This window comes from Antechinus flavipes, chromosome 2, assembly GCF_016432865.1.
Source record: "Antechinus flavipes isolate AdamAnt ecotype Samford, QLD, Australia chromosome 2, AdamAnt_v2, whole genome shotgun sequence".
Taxonomy (NCBI): Eukaryota; Metazoa; Chordata; class Mammalia; order Dasyuromorphia; family Dasyuridae; genus Antechinus; species Antechinus flavipes.
The window spans coordinates 443,221,393-443,246,127 of NC_067399.1; the positions used below are offsets into that span (position 1 = coordinate 443,221,393).

General features: G+C 37.0%; 1 protein-coding gene across 9 annotated transcripts in view; it reads left to right on the plus strand.

Annotated features, from left to right (window-relative positions):
* The window catches only part of PTPRT (protein tyrosine phosphatase receptor type T), a 1,291,476-nt gene that overhangs the window by 1,126,531 nt on the left and 140,210 nt on the right, over positions 1-24,735 (plus strand). For 5 of the 9 annotated variants that reach the window (XM_051979271.1, XM_051979273.1, XM_051979272.1 and 2 more), the window contains 2 exons: positions 361-390; positions 20,190-20,338. In XM_051979271.1, coding sequence (XP_051835231.1) covers positions 361-390; positions 20,190-20,338 — 179 coding nt within the window. The remainder of the gene's footprint in view (positions 1-360; positions 391-20,189; positions 20,339-24,735) is intronic. The other 4 variants (XM_051979274.1, XM_051979276.1, XM_051979279.1 and 1 more) reach the window with 1 other exon arrangement.

Below are 24,735 nucleotides of genomic sequence, written 5' to 3' on the forward strand. Positions count from 1 at the left end.
TCCCATTTTACAGATGAGGAAATTGAGACACAGAAAAGAGAGACTTACCTGAATTCCCAATGCAAATTAGTGGCAGATCTGGAACTAGAATCTCCATGACCTAATTCTAGATTTAAAGGCCTTCTTCCTCTCTCACAACTCTTTGTCTAGCTGCATTTTGGGGAAGAGATTCAAAGAGTGCTGACTCGAGATTCCCAGAGGGACTCCAAGAGAATGCGGTACTTCATTCATGTTAGGGATGGTAAAATACTGTGTACATTTCTAAGGAACATGATTTCATCAAAGTCTAATTATTGTTTGTTTGTTTTCTTTCTCCCCCTTTTGGACATTTTCTTCATCTGACTGCCCATCAATATATAGAAGAAATGCATATTCCTACTCCTATTACTTGTAAGTACCTAGCTGGGGCCGGCTTTTCTTCAGCATGCCTTGTGTGGTGCGGCAGGAGTTCCCATCCCCTCCCAACGAGGATTATTTTCCATGTGAACCTGTGTTTTCTTAGGCTGCCAGCAGCTTTCACCGTTTGTCTTGTTTGTTGTTTTTCTTTTACTTTTGAAATACACTTTCATCGTTTATTCCCTGCTTTTGTTTCTGCCATCTTAGAGTTAGCTCCCTTTAGAGAGCTCTTTCTCCGTGATGTATGACGCTGCCTCTCCTCCGCAGCAATATGTGTTATTCTCCACGGCCATATCCCAGAGTCAGAAAATGTTTCCTCTCTTTATGCTGCCCACCCACCCCCTGGACATGAAAATGGCTATCATCAAACACCATGCATATGCAACCGAAGGATCTTTGACTAAGAGCTAAATGGAAGGGTCCTTAGTGAGTCAGTCAATAAGCATTTTTAAAGAACTTATTATATGTCAGACAGGCAATAAACATTTATTAAGTACCTCCCATGACCAAGGAACAGTGCTAATCATTGGACACATACACACACACGAAGAAGAAGAAAGAAAAATATGTGTGGCCTGTCCTCAAGAAGCTTACATTCTAATGGTTGAAACAATACACAAACAAGGAAATAGTACAGGATGCGCACAGGGTACATGGAAAATACTCTCAGAGAGAAGGCACTAGCAGCTGAAAGGACTGAGAAAGGTCTCTTGAAGAAAATGGGATTTGAACTGAATATTGAAAAAAGCAATTGTATAGTTCAATTCCCTCATTTAGAGAGAGAAAAGCTGAAGTTCAGAATAGGGAAGGAATTTGCCCAAGAACACCTGGCAAGTTAGTGACAGAGATATAACCTACAGCTCTTTTATTTTACTATCCTACTTCCCACAGGGGCTGTGAAAAGCCCAACAGCCATCAAACACCCAGCCCTGCTGAACCCTGGAAGAATTTAAGATCTGACTCTTCCTTGGAGATTGACGCCAGTGTTTGAATAAAATAGGATAGAATGCCTGACGTTTATGTGTGTGTGTGTGTATGTTTAAATTTGCAGAGTGCTTTACATAGACTATCTCATTTGATCTATCAGCCTATCTGTATTTATCAGTTACATAAATTTTATTAATCCTACAATACCTACCAATGTCAGAGATAGGAGATAGAGATGTTAATGAGGGTCAGTCATAAAAAGAAAAAAAATGTAGGTCTTTTAAAAGTTTATGAGTAATGCTGTGAATTGACAATAGACTGGTTTCTTTCATATGCAGTCCAACTTCTTTTAAGTAATGGTCCTGTGGAAGCTAAAAGATGGAGGGAAACAATAAGGCACAGCGGAAAGAACATTGGATTTACAGTAGAAGCTCAAATCCCAGCACTGCCTCTTTTCCCTTTTCTGGGCCTTAGCTTTCTCATTTTGAAAATCATAGCATTTTAATAGAAAATTTTAGCTTCTTTCCTATCTCTAGAATCCTATTTTCTCTTTCTTTCTATGATCCCTTCCAAGATAGTAACTATAAATTAGCCCCCTGTGCTTTTATGAGTTTTCCCCATAGTAGAAACTTCCACTGTCATAACTTTTGGAAGCAAGATCATGTCGGACCATATATATATATATATATTAAGCACCAACTATTTACCATTGGGCTGAGTACTCAATGGAATGAGTACCATTCCCCAGTAAAAGAAACTCCCTGCCCTTAAAGAGCTCACAATTGATTGGGGGAAACAACATACAAACAGTTATATAATATATACATGTATGCACATACATACACAAAATACACATATATACACATACATATTTAGACATATATACATACACACACACATACACATGTACACATATACAGAGAGGATATTTTCAGAGGAAAGGCATTATCATTAATTTTTTATCTTTGTTAAAATATTAAGAATAGAAATTCAAAAGGATAATTTATCCTAACTATAATATTTCAGTAAACACAAAGCCATAAAATTCCAGTAGCACATCTTTTCCTATTACATATTTTTGTACTTTATCTTCTAATTGATATTGGGTTTCATGTTGGCATTTATATCAAGATTTTTGAAACGAAAGCTCTTTCTGTAGCATCCATGAATACCAGAACCAATCAGGAAAATATGGAGATTTTTTGAGGCTGTGTAACTGAAAGATATCCTTTCACTTATACAACCAAACAGATAAAACAAACCCTTAACAGAGATACTGAAAAGGGAAAAGAGCAAAGAAAGAAATCCACTGGTAAATAGTCATAGAAAAATCCATTGGTAAATAGTCATGAAAACAGAAGAATATTTCAAGGTGGTAGGGGGAATTGACTGCCCAGATTATGACAGTAGTAGATGAACATTTGAAGACTAGACTAAAAGTTCAGTGATAGAAATGCTTGATTAGTGCTTTCTGAATTGTCTAGTTTGAGTCTAAACATATGCTTTTTGTGATATAGTTATAGCTCCTTCTCAAGAAGACTGATGCGGTTGGCAGGGATCAGTATTTCTCCCTTGCCTCTTTCCTGAGGCACAGGATAAAAGTATTTATGCAGATAAGAATATACATGGCATTCTTTACCAAAGGCTGGGATTTAAATGTATTTCATTACCTAAAGGATCTTTTCCCCTGGGAGATATTTTGCTTTTCCACAGATGAATAAGGAAAGAGATTTGACTCATAGGTGGTCATGAGTGTTTCTGTCATTCAGGGTACCACGTATGGTATTAATTTAGCACAGAAATTCTGATGTAGTCAGAAATTAGGAAATAGAGTCTAAAAATGATGATAAGTCATAACTCTGGAAACACAAAACCTCAATATCATTAATGTATGTTTGATTACTTCCTGGGATACAACTCATAACTTTAAGATAAAACCTACTCTGTTGTTGAATAGCTCTAGTTGTTAGGAAGGTCTGAAAAGAACTCTCACATCCCTAAGCCTCCTTTTCTTTCCAAGCATTTCACTATTCTTGTAAATGTCTCTCCAAAAATATGTCATGTAAAACTAGTCATTATCGTCTAGCTAATGTCTGGAGATAGGGAGATCTTCTTCATTTATATTCTTCATTTGAGCCTCTGATTTTTTTTGCAGTATAGCCTAAGGTCACATTAGCTTTTCTGAAATCTACATGACACCCTTAACTCATATTAAACCTGTAGACCATTAAAACCCCCACAGTGTTTTTTAGATAAAGGATTTAGCAGACAACCATATGTAAAAAGAAAAGCAACTGTTCATCTATCTTATGGTTATGAACAGACATAAAAGAAGTGGAATAAAGACATCTAAGAAGGTTCTGTTTTCCAAACAATCATTCATAGTATTGGAAAAGATGAGATCACCAAAAGAGACACTGGAGAAATGAGAAGACAGAGCTTTACAAAGTAAAGCATTATGGACACATGTATTTACATCAAAGAAATAAAGGGAAAGAAAAGCTGGAAATGGAGAAAATGAAGGAGCCTTTAGAGGTGAAACAGAGGAACCATGAGAGAGAGCAGTCACAGCAGTCATGGGAAGAGAGAATATTAAGAAGAATGGGATTGAGGGGAGAGGGACACAATTAGGTGTCCTGGAATCAGGAGGACCTGAGTTCAAATTTGCCTTGAGACACTTACCAGCTAGTTGAGTAACCCTGAGCAAGTCATTTAACTCCAGATGTTACAGAAAATTCAAAAAGGATGAATCCTAAGAAAAAATCACACAACTTAGATCATCAGTGACCTCAGAGACAGAAATTTCAGTAGAGAGCAATGAGAAGAAAATCAAATAGATGGAAGAGAGGGAATGTTTGAGTGGTAAGGTGGTGAGGAAATGGAGGCTGTGAGGTCGAATTATTCATTGGAGAAATTTGGCTGTGACTACATGGGAGATTATGAGACAGGGCAATAACTTTAGAAAACATTAAAATAAAAAGGAGTCTTTTTTAGGGTACAAGAAACCTAAGGGTATCTATAGGCAAATAGGAAAGGAAAGAAGGAAGTCAATTCAAATCAAGATGCACCTGCACCAGACAAGTTAGTAACAAGTCAAACATACAGGCGTTTATTAACCAACTATCATGTGCTAAACATTGGAGAGTGGGGCATACCAAAAGGTAATAATGGCTTCGGGTTCTCAAGGAGCTTGCGGTATAATGGGGCAAACAAATAATAAATTAGAGATATTCTCAGAGGGAAGACACAAACATTAGGAAGCAGAACCTGGAAAAAGAGAATAATTGATAGAGTAATGGATAGGGATCAAGGTTATAAGTACCTTAAAAAGAGTAATAACAGCTTTTTCTCTAAGATAGGGGAAAGAGAGAATAGATAAGATGACTTAATAGCTCACATTCATATGTTCATTGAGCTTTTATCAAGTTTATGTGTATATATGTGTATACATATATATAGAATCTCATTTTACTTTCCTACAAGCTATGTGAGGTAGTTGCTAGAGTTGTTCCCATTTTATAAATGAGATAGATAGTCACACAGCTAGTAAATGACTGAGATAGAATTCATACCTAGATCTTCTTAGTCTAAGACCAGAACTCTATTAATAATAACATCAATAATAACAGGCCTACAGAAGATGAGTATATGAATACTTGTATTCAGTTACAAAAATAGCAATAATTTTATCTTCTCAACAGATCTTTCAAGTGCAATTATCCCAGTCCCCCTATCTTTGAATCCTCTTTTTTCTTGGCCAAAGACTCCCAATTTTTTCTTCCCTCCTCTTCTTCTTCCCCTTTTCTTTTCCTTTCCTCACTGACCTTCCCCTTCCTCTTCTTTTTTCACTTTGTCATCTTCTTTCCTCTTCCTTTTCTTTAATTTCTATTGCCACCTATATAATTATGGCATTTGAGAATTGGAGAGGATATCGGTAGCTAATTATTTCAAGCCATAAACATACCAATATAGAAAAAAAAAAAAAACTCCACAATAGCTGACAAGAAATCATCCAACTTCTGTCTGAAATTCTAATTGTTAGTTCTCTACATCAATCTTAAATCGGACTCCTTGCAATTGGTCCTGGTTCTACCCTCCGGGCCAAACAGAATTAATGTTTCTTCCACATGTCAGCCCTTTAGATATTTAAAAATAGCTATAATACCTGCTCTGTTTTCTTTCCTCTAGGCTGTTGTTGTTCAGTCATTTTAGTTGTGTCCAACTCTTCATAATCCCCATTTTGGGTTTTTCTTGGCAAAGACACTGGACTGGTTTGTCATTTCCTTTTCCAGCTCATTATGCATATATAGGAAAACTGAGTTAAGTGACTTGCCTAAGATCACATAGCTAATAAGTATCAGGAAGGATCTAAACGCATGAAGATGAGTCTTCCAGCTTCCAAGCTTGGTGCTCTATCTGCTGTGCCATCTATCCAATCTTTCAATTGATCAGTGTGCTTATCTTCTTTCATGAAGTTGTTCTTGACTACCACCACTTCCTCCTGCTCTGAAAGTGATCTTTCCTTGGTTTAAACTCCAGTCACATTGTGTGCTTCTCTTATGGTGACTGCCATGTTCTAGGGAGTATAGTATAGTATATGGGCATAGTACTGGCTCTGGAATCAGAGGAGTCAGAAGCCTCAAACCTCACCACTAAAATGATTTTTGAGAACTCACTTAGCAACTCTGAACCTCAATTTCATCATCTGTACAACAGGAAAGTCGAATTGATTAGCCTCTGAGGTATTTTCTAGCTCTGGCCCTACTCTAGGATCCTACCTTTTATTTCAGTTCCTCACACTTACTCATGACTTGTCTCCCTGACAATCGAAGTTATTTGAGCACAGGGACCATGTCTTATGAAGGCAATGTCATGTAACAAGAAGATCATTTCGTTTGATGTCAGTAGAAATTAATCTGGATTCTGGTAGTGTCATTTGCCAGGTCCATGGCCCTGAACAAGTGGCTTCATCTCTGAGGCTTATATTCCTCATTTGTAAAGATGGATATTATAATCCTGGCACTGCCTGTTCACTGGGTTGGTTTCAGGAGATCCTCCTTCTACAAGTAGAACACTTTAGCAATGTGAGCTTTGATTGTTCATCTCAGCATCCACTCTGTGGTGAACAAAGGGCCTTATCCTTAAGATATACATGCTCCTGATAGAATGGCAGAAGAATCAAACATGGCATCACAGGCCAAGGGCAAATTTCTGAGGTCTGCAGGAGATTTTCTTCCAAACTGACATCGGATCATCAAATTACTCTCCCATGTGTGTCGCAATCTTAGTTTATGTATGAAAAAAATAGAGAGGGACCCATAGCCCTCATTGGAATTGAGGATTTTAAAGAAAGTCTATTTTGACAAGACCAGAATTATGCTTTCTTGATGGATTGATCCACAAGGTATGGTCTACTTGCTGCTGGATCAATCCAAAAAGCCAAAAAGATCTTTATTGCTCTAAGCTTCTGGATGGACATGGGCGCTAACTTCTTCCTCAGATGAACCTAGAGTTGCGTGATAAATCTTCATTGATAATAAGCAACCACACTAAGCATCCTCATCTCCAGTGCTTCCAGATCTGCTGGTCTTACTTAATATGTTCTGCTTATTCTTGCTGTATTCCGGCTAAATATGTTTGGAATGCTGGTGAGCATGTACATGGAATCATGTCTGGCATGTATATCTGTCCAGCAATAGGACTTATCCATCCAACACATGTTCTCATAATAGCATACTTTAAGGGGAAGAGAGATGAGTAGGACCTCTGCTGCTTATTAGATATGTGATACCAGGTTAAGTGAGTTAAACTCTCTGGCTCTTGATTTCCTCATTTGTAAAAGTACAGTTGGACTTCTTGTAGTTTAGTTGTTTCAGTCGTGTCCATTGCTTTGTGACCCCACCTCGGAGGAGGTTTTCTTGCAAAGATGCTGAAATAGTTTGTTATTCCTAACCTCCCTCCAGCTCATTTTACAGATGAGGAAACTGAGGCAACAAGATTAAGTGACTTGCTTAGGGTCACACAGCCAATAAATGTCTGAGACCAGATTTGAAGTCAGGAAGATATTTGCCTAACTTCAGACCTGACACTCTGTGCACTTTGGCACCACCTAGCTGGACTAGCTCACCTGTAATGTCTCTTTCAGCTTTAAACCTGAAGTCTTTGAAGTCTGATGTTCTTTGATTTCTGTCTTGTATATCTGGACGAAGTGTGACTTTGAATGTAGAAGCTGCATCTGTCTGTATATATATATATAGCAAAAATTACCCAGGACTGAGAATCAGGAACCTGAGGATGTGTTCAAATGCTGGCTCAGACATTTCTTAGTCATGTGACCCTAGAAAAGCCTGATCCTGAACTTCCCAATAAGTGATATGGAGGCAAAAATTGTTCTATGGCCTACTCCATGGAGCCATGAGGAAGTACTTTGTAAACTTTAAAGGCCTATAGAGGTGTGAATTGTCCTTTTTATTTCTCTGCATGTGAGTGAAGGCTGAATCTGTTTTGCCATGGGTTTGTTTCTTTGTCCCTTGATTTATATTGTTATATTTTCAAAGAATATGTTAGCATCCGTTTTCATTTCCTGTGGCGTCTGGAGATAGCAGGCATCTTAGATCACCTGCTTTGTGTGGTTTTATTGGGGTTTTAGGCTTAGAAACTGCACATCAATCCTTGTGTATCACAATTATAAATGCTTAAAGTTAATGAACGCCGTCATGGCCCAATAAATAGAAATGTATCCAGCTGGAGAACAGTAGGTACGGGAAGATCTTAGGAAAGAGAGTACAATGAAATGGATGTTTGCTTTGTTTTATTTTATTGAATTAGAGAAAAAACACATCACTCATGAATAGCAAGCAGGGCGTATTTATGTCAGTGTGGTTCTGTCACGTTAATTAGGGAAAATAAAAATAAATTTGTCCCCTCAGAAGGTGATACATTTTACTTAAACTGTAGAATGATTTTTATGCTTAAATTACACAGATTTTCCCACAAACTAGTTCTTTTTAGTTTTCCATGATTTTAAGAAACTTTTTTGTAAAACACAAGAACTTAAAAGAATATTTCATCATCCATATAGCTGCCAAATCAATATTTCTAAAAAGCAGATCTGACCAGTTCACACTTGCCCTCCATCATTCAAAAATCTTCACTGACTCTTTAAGCCTCTAGAATAAAAACAACTCTCTTCCTCACAGTTGAAGCCCCTCAATATCTGGTTCCCTATTACTTTCCTGTCTTATCTAATATCATCTCCTTTCACACAGTCTCCATTCTGTTTGAACTGCCAGAAAGTTTTTGCCTATCCAAGACATTCCATCTCCCACCTTTGTATAAAGAGGCTGCTGCATCTGAAATGTACTTCCTTCTTACTTTGCCTCATAGATTACTTTATTTGTGTTTATATTCAGTCATTTTTGTCATGCCTGATTCTATGCATCCCATTTAGGATTTTTTGGGCAAAGATACTAGAGTGGTTTTCTATTTCCTTATCCAGCTCATTTTACAGATGGAGAAACTAAGGCTATGTGACACAGCTAGTGTGTGCCTGGGACTGGATTTAAACTCAGATCTTCCTGACTGAGTCATCTATCTGCCACTTAGTTTCCTTGAAAGCACAGATCTTTTTCTCTAAGAGGCTTTTCTGAATCTACCTCCAATTAGTAGTGTTGTTTCCACTCTGAAGTTATTTTGCATAACTCTATCCCTCCCTCCCTATTCTGGCCAATAAAAACAGAAGTCCCTTTGGAAGCAGGTCCCGTTTTCTTGTTTTGTATTTGGGTTTCCTGGCCCAGCCCAGTGTCTTGCACGTAATAAATAATTTAATAAGTGTTTGTAAAGTCGTGATTGTCAGGATGAACAGACATGCAAATAATTTGAGCCTTTCTGTTACGGGGAAGGGTGAGATTATAGTGAAAATGACCAAGGCAGAAGAAGAGCTATTGAGACAATCTCCCTATTCCCTATAGCTGCTTTTTATCTTATAGCTTTTGGAGCCTTTGCACATGAGCAGGCCCTAAGAAAGGTATGCCCTTCACATCTGTCTAGTCAACTGCCCATCTATACCCTGACCCTCATTCCCAGGGAAAAGGAGATTAGACTCAAGTCTTTTTACATGCCATCAGTCCACGGGGAGTCTTCCCTTGGCTGCTGTGAGAAGTGTCTAATATCATTGCTCCTGGCAGTGGCTCTAACAGTCAAACCAAACACTGACTTCCAAGAAAAAAACAAATCTGCCATCAGCAGACCTTCCCAAACCAGAATTAGCTATTGTTAGGTATGTTGTAATATATTCTCTTGGGATCATTAAAGGAAAAAAAAAAAACATTTTTTGTTTCTTCCTATATTCCCACTGACTTTCAATAGGAGGAAAAATTTACTTAATGTCAATAATAATAATGATGATGATGTTTTAATATGTGTGTGAGAATTTGTTAGTATGCTTCCCTTTTAAAACATTTCCATAGGAGCTGAGATTTAGAACTAGAGAGGATCTCAGAAATTATACAGGCTTGAATTGTACATAGGAGGAAATCAAAGCCCAAGTGATGATAGGATTTGTCCGTGTTCACACAGGAAGGAAGATGAAACAGAATTAGCCACAAGGTGGTGAAATGGAATAGAACACTGAGTCAGGAGGATCTGAGTTCAAATTCAGCTTCAGCCATTAACTAGTTATGTAATACTGGACAAGTCACTCTTCGTTTGACTCAGTTTACTTATCTATAAAAGGGAGCTAATAGCATCTGTTTTAGTAGACTGTTGGGAAAATCAAATGAGATCATATCTCAAAGTGCTATGCAAGTGCTGTTATTATTTAGTTGCGTATGACTCTTAGTGACCTTGTGGATCATAGCACTTCACTACTATCCATGGACTTTTCTTGGCAAAGATTCTGGAGTAGTTTGCTATTTCCTTCTTTAGTGGAAAAATGTAAATGGAGGATAAATGACTTGGCCATCATCACACATCTTCTAAGTCTCCAAGGTTGGATTTAAACTTGGCTCTTTTTGGCTCCAGATAATGCTCTTTAGAGTTTCTCCTAGCTGCCTCCTAAAGTGCTTGTTATTATCATTAACTCAAGCCCTCTGGTGGCATATCCAATGTCCTTTTTATAATATGATCTTTATTAAGCTCTCAGGATGAGCTTGGAGTTATTCAACAAGGTAATATTTTTCAGCATAATATCACTCCCTCTCCTATATACATTCCCAAGCTGACTATTGCCTCACCCATCATTCTAGGTTGTAGATAGCTCTCAGTGCTAAACAGGAAGAGAGCAGTGATAAGAACAGAGTGTAATGTGGGTGAATGTGTCTAAGTGACCTTGTAGAAGTAGATAAAATTTAATAAGTGTACATTTTTTGTGTTTGTCTTCAAAGTATCAAACCTCCAAGTACAGGATGGGGAAAGCTTGAAAATGTAATTCATAGGAAAAACAGCTAATAGCAAGGAGAAAACACTGGATTTGTAATAAAAAAAATCTGGTTTCAAATCTCTTTTGTGATCTTAGACAAGTCATGATTTCTCTAGACATTAGTTTCTTCATCTTTAAAATGAGAAGGTCAAGTTAAATGACCTTAGGATCCCTTCTGGTCTAAACTTACAGTCCTGTGACCTAGTGGACATGAGTCAATAAAATGGTGACAGTAAGGATTCCCAGGGTGCAATAGGGAGATCTGGGTTCATTCTGCTGCACTCTGCCCTAGCCATACCAACTCTGAAGTACATATTCATTTCCAGAAGCAAAGTCAACTGAATCTCACCTTAAGCCAGTGACCAGCACCTGAGAGGACAGACTAACATGATACAAGAGGATCATTGGGAGGAACTAAGATTGCTAAACTTGAAAAGAGAATCCTTAAAAGGAAGTATTTGAAGGAGTTAAATATGAAAAGGAGAGCTAAAAAAGGGAGGAGAAAATTTACTTCCTTCACTTTATCAGATGGGAGATTCTGGATATGGGGCACTGCTTATATCAAATTTAATCATGTATTGGTTAGTTTAGAAGAAACATTTTTTCCTTTTTTTTCTCTCTTTTTCTCTCATTGGGGAGGGAAAGGAGGAGGGATATATTTTGAAATAAGAATAATATAAAGAGAAAACCAGCAATAAAATATTAATTTTGATTTTTTAAATACGCAAGGACAATTGTATGTGTTTTGATTCATTCAGAATTAGAAGCAATAATAATTTTGTTCTTCAGTTGTTTCAGTCACACCATTTGAGGTTTTCTTAGCAAAGATACTGAAATGGTTTGCTGTTTCATTCCCCAACTCATTTTACAGATGAGAAACTGAGTCAAGCAGGATTAAGTGACTTGTCCAGAATCACATAGAAATTAACTTTCTGAGGCTGGATTTAAATTCATATCTTCCTGACTCTATATTCAGCCATATATCCACTGAACCACTTAGCTGCCCACAGTAATAACTAGCTAGTATTCATATAGCACTTCTCTAAGGTTTTCAAAGTATTTCACCAATGTTAAATTCAAATTTCACAACAGTCCTGTAAAATAGGTACTTTTATATTCCTCATTTTACAGATGAGGAAACTGAGGATGAAAGAGGTAAAATGCGTTGCTCAAAATCACATGGCTAGTGTCTGAGGCAGAATCTGACTTTGGGTCCAGAGCTTGGCATTTCTGTCACCCAAATGCCATCTATTCAGAGGAGTTCATTGTCCTCTGAAATCCCTTACAGTTTTAATCTATTATCCCTGATGAGACCCACCTTACCAGTCAGTATTGTCAAGATTTAACTTAAGCAACAATGAGGAGCACTTCCTGCCACTGGTTTATTAAGCAGCTGATTCATTTCTCAATTTGTATCTTGTGTCTGCTTAAATATTTGCCATTTGGTTGTCTTGGCAGACCTACTAACCAACAGATGGACATTTTGGAAGCTGCTTGGGAAGAGATTCTAATGAATACATATATGAGCAGGATATTTGACCTACAAGGACACTTGAAGGTCAAGTGAACTCTTAGTTCAAACTTTTCCTTTTATAGTTAAGGAAAGCCACACCCAGAGACAGGAAATGACTCACCTGAGGTCATCCCAAGAGTTAGTGACCAAGGCAGGATGAAAGCACTTATATCCTAGCCCGCAGAATTACCCACTGATAAACTATGTAGCAGTCCTTACATATAACTGTCAAGAAAGTCACAAAAGCAACATTGTTTACAGTTTATATGAGTCTGCATTAAAATGCATTCCCCTACACACACATATATACACGTATACAAAATATCTTTGAACATAGTTTCCATAATAGTTGTTAAATAAGCAAAAGTACTCTAGATATTTATTTTTTTTTTCAGTGATAATGGAATCATTGGATCCATGAGACTTCTTTTATGCTAGCAAAAAGTCTGTGAATGTCAGGATTGAGGAGCCTTAGGTTGGAGGCAGAGCATAAGAATGCGGTAACTGAACTAGAAGAGACCTTAGAACCTAGAATGTCAGAATTTGGAAAGGATGCACAGTATCATATGTTTATATATGCTGTGTTTTACATGTTCTATCAGCTTATCCTCTTTATACCCATATGAGATAGGTGCTATTCTTTAGCCCCATTTTACAGATGAGGAGACCTAGGTCTTCTAGGGAGATTAGGTGACAGTCACTTAATGCTTGTATAGTTTATAAGTGTAGTTCTAATTTTTTTCCCCCGGCTCCAAGCCCAGTGCTCAAACTCCAGTGTTGTAATAGCCTTCTCAGAACATAGAATGACAGATCTGTCAGGGATCTTAGGGACTAATGGGTCTGATTTCATTGTATAGAGGAAGAGAGGCAAGCCAGGAGCAGAATGAATGCTGAATTTAGAATCAAAGGACTTCAGAATAAACCTCAGGTCTATCATTAATTATCTGGGTAATCTTAGTCAAGTCCCATATCTCCCTTGGGTCTGAGTTTCCTCCTTATAAAATCAGAATGTTGTCCTAGATGATCATTAAGGTCCTTCCCAGCACTTGCTCTCTGTCCCAGAGAGAGGAACAGATATACCCAATCATGTACCCAGTTAAGAACCCAGCCAAGCGAGAATCCTGATCTCCATCCATCCAGCTCATTGCTCTTTCCATCAGACCATGCCATCCAATAAACTGATCTCGCTTGACACCACGACATGGAACCACGTCCCTCCCTCTATCCCAAACATCCCTTATAGAAAAACAAGGGCAAGAGTTACATCAGCTATTCAAATGTGAATGGACTCTGAACTACATTCATGGAGGGAATGCCCACATTGGTGGGATCACAGATATGCCATAGCAGTGGACGATGACTCTGGCCACAGCTTATTTTAGCTTTTGCTAGTTTATGATTTCATATGAAAATCCATTCTTTCCTACATGAGGCTACTGACCCTGCACTGCTGGACTCTAGTCATGACTATCTACCTTCTCATTCACAAAGGAAGCAACCAGGTCTAAGGGAGTTGTTGCCCTCTCTGCATTCAGCTATCACAAGTGATCATTGTGCAAAGAATAAGCATCAGAACATTTCTGTTTATTTTTCTCTGCCCTGGTTACCTCTTTGCAGCCTGAAAACTGTGAGAATCAATTGAAAATGCTTCTATTTTCCATCAAAAGAGCAGCCACTGGTTCTCTGTTGTCTTTTTGACAAAGCCTCTTCCAGCCAAAGTTGCAATCCATTAATTCATCCTTGGTGACATTTTGACATTTCAATCAGTTCATCAGATGTTCCTCTTATGAGACTCTTTTGCCAGTGCCTGTCCAGTCTGCTGGGTGGTTCGAGATGCATAATACATGAGACAGACAGCTTTGCTAGGTGCCCTCTGACAGTTCCATCCTGGTTCCTGCAGGTTGCACTTTCTCAGTAGTCCATGGCTGGCTAGCGATTGATACCAATGCTTTCATGGCATTTGCATCTGGATGTTCCAGCAGTTGTATTTATGGGAGGCTGGTCAGTGAGGAAAACATGAGCCCTGTCACTGATGGGATGTAGCTGTGCCTTAGAAATGATTTTACTATGCAATTTGAGGCACAGAAAGAAGAATGCTCTCAAATATATCCCAAGACTTTTTGATCCAAAAAATGCCTGCTTCACTTTAGGTGGGAATCACAACACAAGCGCTTGGAGGGGTTTGAGATAGGACTAATTGAAAGGTAATATATTGCCATGGAAAGAGCACTGGTTTTCAAATAAGTCAATCTTTGTGGTAACAACAACAACAAAAACTAATAATAATAATAATAGCATTTATTAATAAATTATTAATACATATAGTATTGATAGAATATTAAAGTTTGCAAAGCACTTTATATATGTTATCTCATTTGATCCTCACAACAATCCTATGAGGTAGGTGCTGCTATTATCCCCATTTTACAAAATATAAAGGCAAAGGCCCAACTCTGCCACTTAATAATTATTTCATAATGGGCTTCTTCTGAGCCTTAGTTTCCCTATAACTTTACAAGTGCATTTTACAGGATATAATAATATTTAGCTTACAGGAAGCATTTTTAAGTGTTTAAGTGCAATAGAAATAGCAATCATGATTATAATTGTTTGTAGAGGGAAAAAACTACTCTAAAGATAAAGACTTAGGAGTCATTTATTTAATCTAATCTCCTCATTTTAAAGATGAGGAAACTGATGGCCAGGGAGATTAAGTAATTTGCCTAAAATCACATGAGTAATATATAGGAGAGCCAAATTTTATCCTAGTCCTCTGACCCCATATCCATTGCCTTGACTATTGTATTACTTTACTTCTTATGTGACTGGGGCCTGGACACTGGGAAGATGTCTAGAATGATACTTTTGTGCAACCAACCTAATGCTTTCATCACTTGCCTTTGCTAATTTTTTTTTATTGAAATCAGAGAAGAGAATCAGATAGACTACAAGAGAGAGAATTCAGAGGCTGTTTTCTGGTGTATGTATATGTGTGTGTATGTATGTGTTTGTGTGTGTCTCCATGAATATTAATACTGTATCTATAGGCTATATATATTCTGCAATCCATCTACAGATTGTTCTTATTGTTCAATTGTTTTAATTGTGTCTGAGTCTTTGTGATTCCATTTGAAGTTTTCTTGGGAGAGATATTGAAGTGATTTGCCATTTCCTTCTCCAAGTCATTTTACAGATGATACTGAAGTAAATATGGTTAAGTGACTTGCCCAGCTATTAAGTATCTACAGAAACCATTGCTAAAATGGTAAAGAGAACTTTTCCAAGTTCAGAGTATTTTTTTTAAAAAGAAAGAAAAGAAAAAGGAAGAATTGAAAACTAAGTCTTAGGGGATGTCTCCAGTTGGAATAATGTGGCAAATAAAGAAATGAAAAGCAAAATAAGAAAAACCCTTAGTTAAATTTGAGAATAGGCTAATGACCAAGGTACTTGGGGGAAATGGAGTAACTCTTTTTAACCTATACGTGTTTATCAGACCTGTTGGAGCATATCTCATTAAAGTTGGGGGTAAGGCCATCTAGTGAGAGAGAAGAAAGGAAGGGAGAAGAGATCCAGAACATTTACTATGTGGAGCATGGCAGGGAGTCACTCTAAGAGTTGACAGCCAAGCTGAAATTAGTTTGAATTTATAATGGTCCAGGACTATACAGTTCTGCCTCTTCAAACCACAGCAGAGAAAAAGAATGGGCAACGGGGGAGATGTGATGCAGGATCAGAGTTTGGTATGGCAGATATGGCAGAAGGCCAAGAAAACAAGAACATTGAATGGTGGTGAGATCAACATTGAATTAGCTGGTTCTCAAGTCATGGCTGAGTAGGATGTTTGCAGTCTCCAGGAGGTGGGTGAAATAGGGGAAAGATTGAAGTCCCAGAGAGAGGAGAAAATAAGGTCAGTGTATATGGGAGACTGGAAAATGCAAAGAGGATGTAGTCTAAAAGGAAGCTTGGTTTCAATAGACCTAGGTTTGAGTCTCAAATGTAGCATTTACTAATGATGTAAATTTACTCAAGTTGCTTAGCTTCTCTGACCCTCAATTTCATTATCTACAAAATAGAGATAAAAAAATCTACACATCTCACCCATCATTTTTTTCAGACTCATTTTGCACTACTCTCTCCCTCTCTTGTACTCTACATTTCTGTCCTTCCTGATGCTCCCTCAATATAATATTCCATCTCCTATTCTATGCTTTTGATAGATAGATAGATGTCTGAAGGAATCTCGTCCTTTCCTCAATGTCTGAAGGAATTTCATTCTTTCCTCTTTGAATCACTTAATCAAGGAGCTGAAGATTCAGCTCAAATGCTGTCCTAAAAACAGTGTTGTGTTTTTTCCCCTGGTTTCTCCAATTATTAGTTTTCCTCCATTAATTAAAATTGGCATTTATTTTGAATATATTTTGAATTTACATATCTATCTGCATGTTGCTTTCCTCCATTAAAATGCAAACTCTTCAAAGATTGAGATATTTCATTTTTTAAAAAAATCTTTGTATTCCTAGCACCTGACACTCATTTGTGCTTATTGAAATGAATTAAATTGATCTCTCTGAGGGTTCTAAAAAAACAATACTAAAATTCTTGTTACAAATATTTCCAGATGTAAATATTCCAGGACACAAATTGGACTCAGATAGGATTTTAGTGCTCCTGCTTACTATCTTTATGCATGTCTTTTACTAGAATTTAGAATTGAGAATATAACAAAAAGACCTGGATATTTGTATCCAACAAGATCTAGAAGATGCTTTTGAATTAAAGTATTTAATGTATTTCTATAAATGTCTTTGTTGCTATCATATTCTCTATCTCAAGCTGGTTCTGTCCTTTTCCAGTTTGGTGATTAACTCTGCTTTTTATTTTTTATTTCATGCCCTTCTTAAATGGTATGAATGAACAGAACTGGCTTAATTGAAAATTTATTTTTCATTTCTCTCTCTCATCTTATTCCAAACTGAACTGTGGGGATCCCATAAGGCTTATTCATTGTTAGTGAAAACAAGTGGTAAATATGGATTTACCTATAATAGCTGCTAGAATTTTATAAACTTTTGAATGTCATATCCTGATCAGAGAGAGTCCAACATTTTGATATCAAGTTGTCCTTTCTAAAAAATCTACCTTATTTCTTCTTAGGTCACATTTACTTGATACCAAAACATCTAAAGAAAAAGAGAAAAATGTAGCCATACTACCAGATAGATCTTCAAACACTCAGCCATTCATTGTCATCACTCATTTACCAAATAAGTACTTTGGATTTAGGCTAGACACCTACCGTCTTGCAGAGCACATAGTAGATCCTTAATAAATGGTTTTTGAATGAATGAAGATAAATGGAGCTTCACAGGGTATATTTGTTGTAGCTATACTTTACCTCAAGAATTAACAAAAATTTTTGAAGCCATTAGACAATCATTGAGTTTTTTGCCTTTTCATTCAGAAATAGCCTAAACATGACCATACCACATTATTTTTCCTAGAACCAAGAATGGATTTATTCCTCTAGAAGCCAATTATCTGTGTCCCAGATCAGGTTCTCCATGGAATTCTATAATGTACCGGATAGGTTGGCCAACAGCTCTACATCTATCTAGGAAACACTCAATTTATAGTCCCTATTCTTTTCTACTTTGGTAGTTATCTCCTTTTTATTTCCCACTGCAATAACAGAATAAAACTGGGGCTGGAGCAATGGCTCTATAATATATCTTTTCAAATTCTTGATTAAGAAGGTCACATATACATTTTTAAACACTTTACTTTCTGACAATAAAAGAAGAATGAAAGTTTCAAATGCCACCTTAAACAGAGATATGCATTATTTTTTCACTTTGCCTTAATGATTCCCTCTGACAGGATCATTTCTGGACTGATGTGTCATTTATGAACAGTGGTTTCTAAAACATGGCTCATCATAGAACAGGACATCTATGTGATGTGGGTGATAGAATTGCAGTGAAGCAGAAAACACTGGATTTAAGATTGCCAAAAGATCTGGGTTCAGTCCTTCGCTCTGTGGGACTTTAAACTCTTATAAACTTCAGTGTACTCGTCCGTAAAATGAGAAGAATGATACTTGCACTGTGTATCTCACAGAGCTGGGAGAACAAAATGGAAAGATATACATGAAAATGCACTGTAACCCAAGAGTTTTTATTTAAAATTTATTTTATTTTTTTGAATTTTTATTATTCATTCATTTTTTCTAATTTAGCACATTTATTTAATGTATGTTGTATATAAGACTAGGCTCTAGGGTTATGGAAAGAAACTAAAACAACTTCTTACCTCAGAGAACTTAGAGTTTCCTGGGGGAATACTGCAAATACATGAGTAAGTAAGTATACTATAGGGAGTGAAAGAAGAAAAAGAGAGATTAGACAAAGTGCTCCAGGAATATTTAAGGAAGAAGTAAAACTAACTGGTGGGGATTCAGGGAAAAAATACCTAACGGAGCTGATACCCAGGCTGAAAAGAAAGATAATAAGGGATCTGAAAAGTGAAGATGAAAAGGAAATTGAATATGGCCTGTGAGAATGCACAGGTATAGGAAATGATATGTTGACTTTGGTAATCAGCTAGCAAAACCAATTTGGTTAGAATGGAAAAATGAATGGGGTGGAGAAGGGGACTGTAAAAATAACTGGAAAGTCAGATTATGAACAACCTTAAATGAAAGGCAGAAAATGTATATTTTTAATCCAGAGACAGTTGAGAACCATGGAAGGATGTTGAGTATTTGTTAACACATGTTAAAAATTCAGTAAAGGAATATAAGGCAAAAGTTTGTAAACAGGCAGACCCATCCTTCAGTATTCTATTCCCAAGTGACCTTCTTGCCAAAGCCCTTTCTTTGTGGCTATAATCTTTGTTTTGTATAGGTAGGAAGCAAAGTCAGGTTCTTCTCTGATACAAGTTAATAAAAAAAAAATCTTCTTAAACTTCAGATAAGATTTACTTATTAAGTTCCATTCATGAGAACTGGATACAGGAATATATGCCAAATTAAATAGTAATGATAATGTAATACTTCAAGTTTTACAAAATCATTGTCTTGGCAGAGATTCCAAACATGGCTACCATGTGAGGACCCTCTGTCCACTGGACCCTCTGTCCAGTGCCCTCCTTATCTCTACCTTCACCTATACTTTAACTTTGCTTATCTAATAATAAACCTCTTTTATCAAAAAAAAAAAACATTGTCTTACAAGGATTCAGTGGAGTAAGTAATACAAATATTATTCTCCTCATTTTGCAGATAAAAAACTGAGGCTCAGAATGGGAACACTACTCTGAGTTATAATTCGTGAAATTGACCAACTATAGGATGGTTTATAAAGAATCACAGAGATTAGTTAGTTCAATTTTCTCATTATAATGATGAAGAAACTGAGGCATAAAATAGTCAAATGACCAAAAGGTCATATGATCACTCAAACAGTATATAGCAAAGCCAGAAAACAAACCTAAGTCTTCTTCCTCTCAGTTTGGTGCTATTGCCATTATATAATACAAACTTGATTCTTTTGACTCTAAATTCAGCATTTTTTCCTTTCTAATCTCACTCAAAGAAGCCATTAGTCCTCAATACCATAAGGTCCCCCCCTTTTTTGAGAGCGAATATAACAATAAATATTGTGAAAGGCCAAATGATACCTTGTTTGGTCCTCCAGTATACATTCCACTTGTAGTTATTGGCATTACAAGATTCAGCAGCCCCTAGAACTTCTTCCTTACTTATTCCATCCCCAAATGTTCCCAAGAAAAGTTGCCATTTTTATTGTTTGCATGAACCTTGAATGTGAGTCTAAGCTCAGACATCCAAAGAGTTAAATCCTACCTGCTTTTGTTTTCACCTTGACTCAGTTGAAGAAAGCTGACCATGGTTTCTCCTCTCTTAAAATTACCTTCAAGGAAACTAGCCAAGAAACAGAAGGAGACTCAGAGCAGCACCCAGAGGGAGATGGGGCCTGTGGCAACAACCGACAAGACCACCACCAAGCTGAGCACCGCTAGAAATGAAGAAGGCTTTTCCTCCAGCACTCAGGATGTGAATGGATTCAGTAAGTAGAACCTTCTATGACCAATAGCCCACAGTGTCCTTCCCATGGCACCATTATTTCATGTCTACTGAAAGACATTCTCAAAAAGATCTGGTGTTCTTGATAATGCTGACACTGCTGGAGATTTCAAACCTTCCTTAAACCTTAAACCTTGTCTGCTGTATATTAGAAAGACACTGGACAGAGAAACTATACTTTTAGGGATCCTTATTTCTAAAAAAGTGTTAATATATTAGACTATTTGCCATTTAGGGGAATGTGTGAAATTTGGAACACAGGGTTTTGCAGATTTCAAATCTTCCTTAAATTTTAAACCTTGTCTGCTGTATATTAGAAAGACACTGGACAGAGAAACTATACTTTTGGGCTTCTCATTTCTAAAAAAGTGTTAATATATTGGACTATTTGCCATCTAAGGGAGGGCATGAAAATTGGAACACAAGGTTTTGCAAGGGCTAATGTTGAAGAATTGTTCACGCATATGATTTGAAAAATAAAAAGCTTTAATAAAAAAAAAAGAAAAGAAAAAGATTTAATAAAAATGAAAAAAGTGTAAAATACTTGTCAATTAATGCTTTTTACCAGGTTCAGTCCTAAATGAAACAATTATAATAACTATAATATATATATAAAAATAATTATTATAGAGTAGCTAAGTGGTATAATGGATAGAGTGCTGGACCCGGAGTCAAGATCTATCTTCTTGAGTTCAAATCTAGCCTCAGATACTTGTTAGCTGTGTGACCCAGAAGAAATCACTTAACCCTATTTGCCTCAGTTTCCTCATCTATAAAATGAGATAAAGAAGGAAATGGCAAACCATTCTGGTATCTTTGTGAAGGAAACCCAAATGGGGTCACAAAAAGTCAGACGTGAGTGTAACAACACAAAAGCAACAAAAATAATTATTATAATAACTCTCATTTCTATATTACTTTGTCATTTACAGAGCACTTTATTCACAACCACCCTAAGAATTAAATGATGCAGGTGTCATGATCCATTTCATAGGGGAAAAATCTCAAGCATCCAGGGATTATGTTACTGGTCACGGGCACACAAATGAAAAGTCTGTTGAAGAATAGATCCACGTGGGTTGGTGCTAACAGATACAGGAAAGATATGAGGTATCTTCAGGAGCACTTTGTGCCTAGGTGGGCTTCTACATAGTAGTGATGGCACATTTTCCCAAGCTTATTAGAAAGAGAAATAATCTCTTTCTTTCAATTCATTTCACTTCAGCAAACATTTGGAGGACAGCTTGACATGTGGCATAGTAAGTGGCATAGTAAATAGAGCTCTAGACTTGGAGTGAAAAAGATCTTCTTCAGACATTTATTAACTATGTGGTCCTGGGTAAGACCTTAACCTCTCCTGGCCTCAGTTTTCCTATCTACAAAATGGGGGTAATAATAATAATTACCCTTATTTCATTGAGTTATTGATGAGTCAATATATATAAAGTGCTTTGTAAACCTTAAAAATTATATAACTGACAGTTATTATTTCTTAAAGACTCTACTTTATGTAACGAGTGCTACATTTATGCTTACAGAATAAGAAGCAAATAGTCCCTGCCCTCAGTGAGAGGATCAGGAGAGGTGAGCAACAAATAAAGAGAGGAGTAAATTTAAAATATTTACATAATAAATACAAAGTCATATTTGGCAAAAGAGCAGAAACAAGAGTATTAGAAAAGAGTTCTTGGAGGTGACACTTTATTGGAACTTTGAAGGGCACTTGAGGTTTCAGGGTCTCAGAGACATGGAAGGAAAACATCTAAAGCTGGGGGTGGGAGAAAGGCTACCTAGGCAAAGCCACAGAAATAGAATGTTGCATTCTGGGCTATGGTGAATTTAGCACATATAAGAGGGAGTGATGTGTAATCAGCTTGGGAAGATAGATGGGAGCCAGATTGTGAAGGGCTTTTAATGCCAATCAGAGGAGTTTGTATTATGTGCTCTTTTTATATAAACAAAAAACCCTTTTCCTCTCCCTGCCCCCATCCCTTCTGGCTTCCCATTTGTCCTTGTGTCCATGGAACTCCAGATGTCCGCTATCCTCAATCTGCCCTCTTGAGCCAGTTTGCACTGGGACAAACTAATCCTTCCTGAGGGGCTTATGTCCCCAAAATCACAGTGAGGAGAGGGGGCCGAGGAAAGGATCCAAACAGGATCTTTTAGAATTTGGCTACAATACAATCACCTTGATTCCATGTTTGCTGGAGTCTTGACCTACTCTTCGCTCCCACTGACTGGCCTGAGGTTAACAAAGATTAAGCCTCATTATTCTGCTTGTTTGACCAGAATAACGATAATGTCAGTGTGTGTAACACCATCACATTTTCACATTCCAAAACTTTGTAAGGAGGTTATTTTTACTCAACTTATGTGTTATCTGTGTGGTGCCATGGAAAAGAACCTTGAACTTCAAGTCACAAGGCTTGTTTGATTACTGACTTTTTACCTTACTACCATGTGTGTCCCAAAGCAGTCGGGTAATCTCCATGAACTTACATTTTCGCATCCGGGGGGCTGGACAAGGGTCTCTTCCAGGTCTCAACCTCTTGTCAAGATTCTCTTATCTCCTTCAGGAAGCCTTTTCAGATATTAGGACTCTGTCCTTTATCTTCAAATGCCACGTGCATACTTATCTGATGCTTACAATTTCTGTCTACTTACCTGATAGAATATAAAGTCCCTGACTGTTTCCATTTTCTCTTTTATCTCCAATCACTAGCATAATGCTTAACACATAGTAGGTACATAAATGAATCAATGAAAAGTGTTTATTGAACATTTACTAGGTGCCAGTCATTACACCAAATATTTGGAATAGATAGACACCAGCAAAGCAGTCCCTATGTTCAACATGCTTACATTCAAATGGAAAGATAATAAATATAAGAGAGTAGTGATCAGGGAAGGGAGTTATAGTCTGGTTAGTAAATGGAATGACAGGTTAATCTATGGATGGATCTTTTCTATGGCAATAGAAGTGTTGATTTGATTGTAGTTTTTAGATCAAGAGGCAGAAAAGTGAAGAAGGGGTATATTTACAGAAATAGAGTGGAAAATGACTGTGTAAAGATGACTCTATATGGTCTCAAGGAATGCCACACCAAGTGATATATTAAGTACTTGTTAACTTGAATTTCAGCGAATGAATTAAGTGGCAGGAGAGTGTGTGGTTGGACGTATAAATGCATAGATCTAAAGTTGAAGGGAATTTTAGAGGCAATCTAGTTGACAGATGAAGAATTAAGTGACTTAGTCAAAGTCAAACAGGTACCTTTAGCAGGTAGATAGGAGGGGATTGAGAAGAATGTAGAAAAAACAAACAAATAAAAGAGCCATGTGAAAGGAATAGAAAAGAAGGGTTGGATTACCAATGACTTCTATGATCCAGACGTCTATAAGAAATATTTACTTGTTTTGGTTATTTATTTGGATAAGTCATTAAATCACTCTGAACCTCAATAATCTCATATATAAAATAGGCCCTGCTTGATCAATCTAAATGTTTGAGAAGGTGGAGGAAGGGTATGAAGGCACTTTGGTAAATTGACAAACCTTCCTCCAAGAACTGCATGGTCAAGGACAAAAATCAGACCTAGACAATTTTTTGTATATTTGGTAAAATGCCCATGGAGGATTTTGTTTGCCATGAATCCTTGGCTATTTTTTTAATGGCTACAAAATGTGATCCAGTAATTTCAGGTGGTTTTCCCCAAGTAAACAAACAGTGAGCACAAAAAAAGAAGAAGAAAAAGAAGAAGGAGAGATTAACTTATCCTTCCTATCAGATATTGAAGTATATGACTTGAAAATGCCTTGTTCTTAAGAGAAAAACTCAAAAAAACTCACTATGGTAGCCTGAACTAGAGCACAGAATATACTTAGTAAGCATTTATTAAACATTGACTATACAGAAGGCACTGTCCTGAGCCCTGAAGCTACAAAGACAAAAAAAAAAAAAAAAAAACAACAAACAAACAAAAAAAAAAAACAACTGTTTCTACAGTTGAGACTTTTCCAAACCCCATCCCAAGCAGAGGGTCACCCTGAATATACTACCGAAAAAGCAATATGGGACTAAAGCATGAAAGGGAATTCCATCCAATTGCATTAGGTGTTTGAAGGAACCAGAATCAACTTATCTAAGTAAAAAATTATCTTGATTCAATTTACTAGTGATGGTTGGAGAAAAGTTTTAAATCCAATGGCTGATTTGGTATGCTCATTAAGACACTCCACATGCATTTGAATTAAGTAAAGTTTCAAGACTCTGCAGAATATTTGGTGCTGCCTCATCAGGCATAGTACAGAAATGATATAGGATTTTTTTTTGTGTGTGTGTGAACCCTGGAATGTATCAGATGCCTTTTAGCATGCCCC